Source organism: Nicotiana tomentosiformis, chromosome 5, assembly GCF_000390325.3.
Source record: "Nicotiana tomentosiformis chromosome 5, ASM39032v3, whole genome shotgun sequence".
In the NCBI taxonomy this organism is placed as follows: Eukaryota; Viridiplantae; Streptophyta; class Magnoliopsida; order Solanales; family Solanaceae; genus Nicotiana; species Nicotiana tomentosiformis.
This window is the reverse complement of record NC_090816.1, coordinates 22,273,576-22,278,992: the sequence shown is the minus strand read 5'-3', so window position 1 is coordinate 22,278,992 and position 5,417 is coordinate 22,273,576. Positions and strand designations below refer to the sequence as shown.

Here is a 5,417-nt window from a genome sequence, read left to right as displayed (position 1 = left end):
ATAATAATACTATTCAAAGTCAAAGCAGGCATTCTTGAATTAAACAAATCAAAACGAGTAAACTTACAGCTATAAACCATTCCTTCATATAATTCCCATAAAAAAATTCCCTCTTCCTCTTCTAAATCATCTCTCTAACTAAACTCTTCCTTTCATTTTTCCTGAATTATTCACAAACATATAGTTTGACCCAACTTGTTTGAGATTGAGACTCAGTCGCAGCAAAGTCAACTCAAATTATGAGCTCAAACGATCCATCGTCTAGCACTGGAGTGTTTGGATCGGATGAAAATACAACAATTAGAAGAAATTCAAAGCGACCAAAGTATTCAAAATTCTCACAACAAGAACTTCCAGCGTGTAAACCAATCCTAACACCAAAATGGGTGATTTCTATTCTTTTACTTATTGGTGTTGTTTTTATTCCAATTGGTCTTGTTTCCCTTTTAGCTTCTCGAGATGTTGTTGAAATTATTGATAGGTATGATGTTGAATGTATACCAAATAATTCAACAAATGACAAAATTGGATATATAACAAATAAAAATCAAGATAAAACTTGTGTTAGAACTTTAAGAGTGCCTAAGAAAATGGAACAGCCAATTTATGTGTATTATCAACTTGAGAATTTTTATCAGAATCATCGTAGGTATGTGAAAAGTCGAAGCGATCAACAATTGAAAAGTGCTAGTAATGTAGATGATACAGGTTCTTGTGAGCCTGAAGATTTTGCTAATGGTAAGCCAATTGTGCCTTGTGGATTAATAGCTTGGAGTTTGTTTAATGATACTTATATATTTGCTAGTAACAATCAAGAATTGGTTGTGAACAAAAAGGGTATATCTTGGAAAAGTGATAGGGATCATAAGTTTGGGAAAGATGTTTTTCCGTCGAACTTTCAGAATGGGACTTTAATCGGAGGTGGGAGTTTAACGAATGCATCCTTGAGTGAACAAGAAGATTTAATTGTTTGGATGAGAACTGCTGCACTTCCAACATTTAGGAAGTTATATGGGAAAATAGAGAGGGATCTTATGGAAGGTGAAATTATAAACGTGACGTTGCAGAACAATTACAACACGTATAGTTTTGATGGGAAGAAGAAGCTTGTGCTATCTACAACAAGTTGGATTGGTGGGAAGAATGATTTTCTTGGCATTGCTTATCTTACAGTTGGTGGATTGTGTTTCTTTTTGGCTTTGGCTTTTATGATTGTATATCTTGTTAAGCCAAGACAACTTGGAGATCCAACTTATTTGTCCTGGAATCGGAATCCAGGAGGTAACTAGCATGCCTATGAGGCTGGTGGCTTGTCTTCTGGTAACTGTTTGTGTAAAAGTTGTTTTTTGATATGTTCTTGATATAGTTTTTAGACTCTTTTGCTAGGAAACAATGATATGTAATGAAGTTAATTTCCTTTGATAAGTGTTTATTCAAATTTACATATGTATAATGGAAGTTATTACATAAAGGAGCTTGTTCATTCTTCTCTTACAAACTATGGTTCGAGTCAATTATCTGCAGGTTGGCAGGATATAAAGTTTTTTGTGCCTTGTGATAATTGAAGGGGAGCCTTGGCGTAACTGGTAAAGTTGCTGCCGTGTGACAGTAGGTCACGGGTTCGAGCCGTGGAAATCGCTTTTTGCAGAAATACAGGGTAAGGCTGTGTACAATAGACCTTTGTGGTCCGACCCTTCCCTGAACTCCACACATAGGGAGCTTAATGCACCGGGCTGCCCTTTATACAAGTTTATTTTTGAAATGTTCTGCAATCAAAGTACTAAGATTTATTTGCTAGCAATCAATAATATGTAATGAACTCGCGTCTCGTGTTAACTATCTGCATACAAGTTTCTTATTGAAATATTCTGGTTACACTATTAAGATTCATTTGCTAGCAAACAATGATAAGTAATGTAGTATAGCTTTGATAGGTGTTTATTCAGAAGATGATAGCAGTCATATGATGGCAATAACTACTAGTTTTCTTAGTAATGAGTACAAGGATAGTTTAAGGTTTTTGAATATTAAGATGGCATATCCTTTCCTTTGTTTCGGATAATGGTGGTCTTAGAGAAGAATTGGCATCTCGATTATTCCACTAGATACCTGCTACCTTCTATCTATATAAGTACTGGTTAATTCTGCCCATCAAGGCTTTAGCAAATGTGAATATAACCTATCAAATTTGAACTCTGGTCTCCTACATTTTTTCATCCACACCCTTGAGTTCCTTTTTCTTTTACTTTTACAAGGATAGTTTAATGTTTTTTGAATATTAAGATGGCATGTCCTTTCCTTTGTTTCGGATAATGGTGGTCTTCGCGATTACTTGTCATCTCGATTATTTTATTAGATCCCTACTACCTTCTACCGATATAAGTACTGGTTAATTTTGCCCATCAAGGCTTTAGCAAATGTGAATACATTCTATCAAATTTGAACTCTGGTCTCCTACAGTTTTTCATCCACTTTATTGACGCTTGGCCACACCCTTGAGTTCCTCTTTCTTTTACTTTTTCACGAGCCTAGCCCAATTCCCCCCCCCCCCCCCCTCCTCGTGCGCTAAATGCAGGTTTCAATTTGCTTACAAAAAAAGGGTGAAGTATAAAATCGTGCATGATAAACTTCAACTGAAGCCATGCCAAGGCAAAACTGCTTAGAAAGAAAATGCCAGATACCAATTGAAAGACTACAATATTTAAGTTACAGTCAACAAATGTTACCAAATAAGGAATGTCGAATGAGCTATAGAGATCCTTTTTCGTTTGAAAACTGAGAGATATAAGCCTCTGGCACAAGTAAAATTCAAGAAATAGTGGTGGATGATTTTTTTTGAAGAATTTATGGAAAATGAAAGAACTGATACAAAGATAGAATTATTATATATACCTGCAAATTGAGGAAATAAAATTGCAGAAGTTAAAAGTCTTGGAGAAACTGTTAGCAGCAACACAAGGTTCCATTTCTCCCTCCCTCTCTCTCTCTCTCTCTCTCTCTCTCTCTCTCTCTCTCTCTCTCTCTCTCTCTCTCTCTCTCTCTCTCTTATTTTCGCATTTTTTTCCTTTTCAAGAAGAAAGTGATCCCTCCAATAAGATTTAATGCTAAATTTCCTTCTTTTTTTGAAAGAAACTAAAATTGCATTCTGCTACTTGCAATTCTATTTATTCTTATGCCAGGAAATATGAGAGGCGACTCTGCCTGCAGATGTCGAAACCACTCATTAGTTTTCTCAGATCGAGTAAATTACTTTTATTAATTTGAGATGACTAAACATGTAAAACTTAATTCATCAACAAAAATACTTGAACCTCTTCATTCCTTAAATTCTTGATCCCTCAGTTAGTATCAAGATAATTCACTTTCACTACCTAGATTTCTCAACCAACCTGTCCTTGACAACCCCACATTAATTCTCCCTTTTCAGTTGAAAACCCTGCGGTCACTGGAACTGTAGTATACTCTTCAAACATTGCCAACAACAATTATCTAGGCCTCAATGGTCAATCACAATATCCTGCAAAACAATGTTAACGACAATGTAAGGAACAACCAACCTTTTGCAAAAACAACTTCCTCATGTTTGGCTATATTACTGAAGTTGACAATGAAATAAATGAGTGCTTAAGGATAAACCACTATCGAGACTGTGGATCAACATACAATTGATCGACGTTGTGTTGTCCTACTTCAACGTCCATGATATCAATTTCCGAAGATGATTGGGGCCAGAAGATGGAAATTCAGAAGAATCCATTTGTTGGGAAGAATTGTCACGACCCGAAATTTCCACCTTCGGATCGTGATGGCGCCTAACATTTCACTTGCTAGGCAAGCCAACGTTAGAATAATATTAACCAATTTTAAAATAATTTTTAAATTATTAATAATCAAAGAAATAAATACGGAAGCAAAGTTTGAAATATAGTGAAAAATCCATACAAACAACGGTGTCTAAATACCATCCCAGAATTTGGTGTCACAAGTGCACGAGCTTCTAAAATAATACAAATAAAGGCCTGAATAAATTAAAGCTGTCTAGAAATAAACACACAGCTAAAGTAAAATAGACGGGGATTTCAGAACTGTGGACGCCATGCAGTTATACCTCAAGTCTCCTCCGAATAGCTGAAATCCGAGTAAGTCTATGGCACACCGCTGGGACCAACTCCGAAATCTGCACAAGAAGTGCAGAGTGTAGTATCAGTACAACCGACCCCATGTACTGGTAAGTGCTGAGCCTAACATCGATGAAGTAGTGACGAGGCTATGGCGGTTCACTTACATTAACCTGTACGCAATATTAATAACAACAACAAATAATAAAAATAAATCAGGTAACTCATTTATAATAATTGAAGCCAACTCATCAGTCATAATCCATTATTATTTCACCAAATTCTGTTGCAGCGTGCAACCCGCTCTCACAATATATTCCTTTTAATCAAGTCTGTCATATATTTATTTCAATCAAGTATATATATAGACTTTTAAATAAGTCTGTTGCGGCGTGCAATCCGATCCCCCAATATTGACTTTTAAATAAGTCTATTGCGGCGTGCAATCCGATCCCCCAATATTGACTTTTAAATAAGTCTATTGCGGCGTGCAATCCGATCCCCCAATATATCTTAACAATTCATAAATATATATATATATATATATATATATATATATATATATATATATATATATATATATATATATATATATATATATATATTTTCATTTCCGTTGCGGCGTGATATATATATATATATATATTTTCATTTCCGTTGCGGCGTGCAACCCGTTCCCCCAATATAATTTTAAACAACTCATAAATATAATAAAACTTACTCCAATAAATACCACGTCCAATGAGAAATTATTAAGCATCAAGGCACACAATAATTATAATTTATTTATGAACCAAACAATGACAAATAATAATTTATTATGAAAATCATAGAGAAATTAGGTAGTTTAATATTTAATATGCTAAATATCAAATAACAATTAAAATACATAATTCAAATAGCATGTAACAGTTAATGCACGAATTCAAGAGTTAATATTTGACAAAAAATAGGAGAGAAATAATTATTATAATAATTAATTTATGATTTAAAATAATTTATGATTTTTCAAGTAAGCAGGCAAACAATTAATTTGATGACGCATAGACACTCGTCACCTCGCCTATACGTCGTTCACATGCAATTCACATAATAAATAATTTAAGGGTTCTATTCCCTCAAGTCAAGGTTAACCACGACACTTACCTCGCTTTGCAAATTTCAATCAATTTCTCAACCACAACTTTTCCTTTTAGATTTATCTCCGAAAGCTTCAAATCTATTCACAAACCATTCGATATATTCAATACTAATCATAGGAATTAATTCCATACGAATTTATAAATTTTTCGGATAAAA

At 34.3% G+C, this 5,417-nt stretch overlaps 1 protein-coding gene across 1 annotated transcript; it reads left to right on the top strand.

The window, feature by feature from the left end:
• On the top strand, window positions 1–1,471 carry LOC104096333 (ALA-interacting subunit 1-like). Its single transcript, XM_009602694.4, has one exon. The coding sequence runs from the start codon at window positions 240–242 to the stop codon at window positions 1,287–1,289; it is 1,050 nt and encodes a 349-aa protein (XP_009600989.1). The 5' UTR covers window positions 1–239; the 3' UTR covers window positions 1,290–1,471.
• The last annotated feature ends 3,946 nt before the right edge of the window (window positions 1,472–5,417 follow it).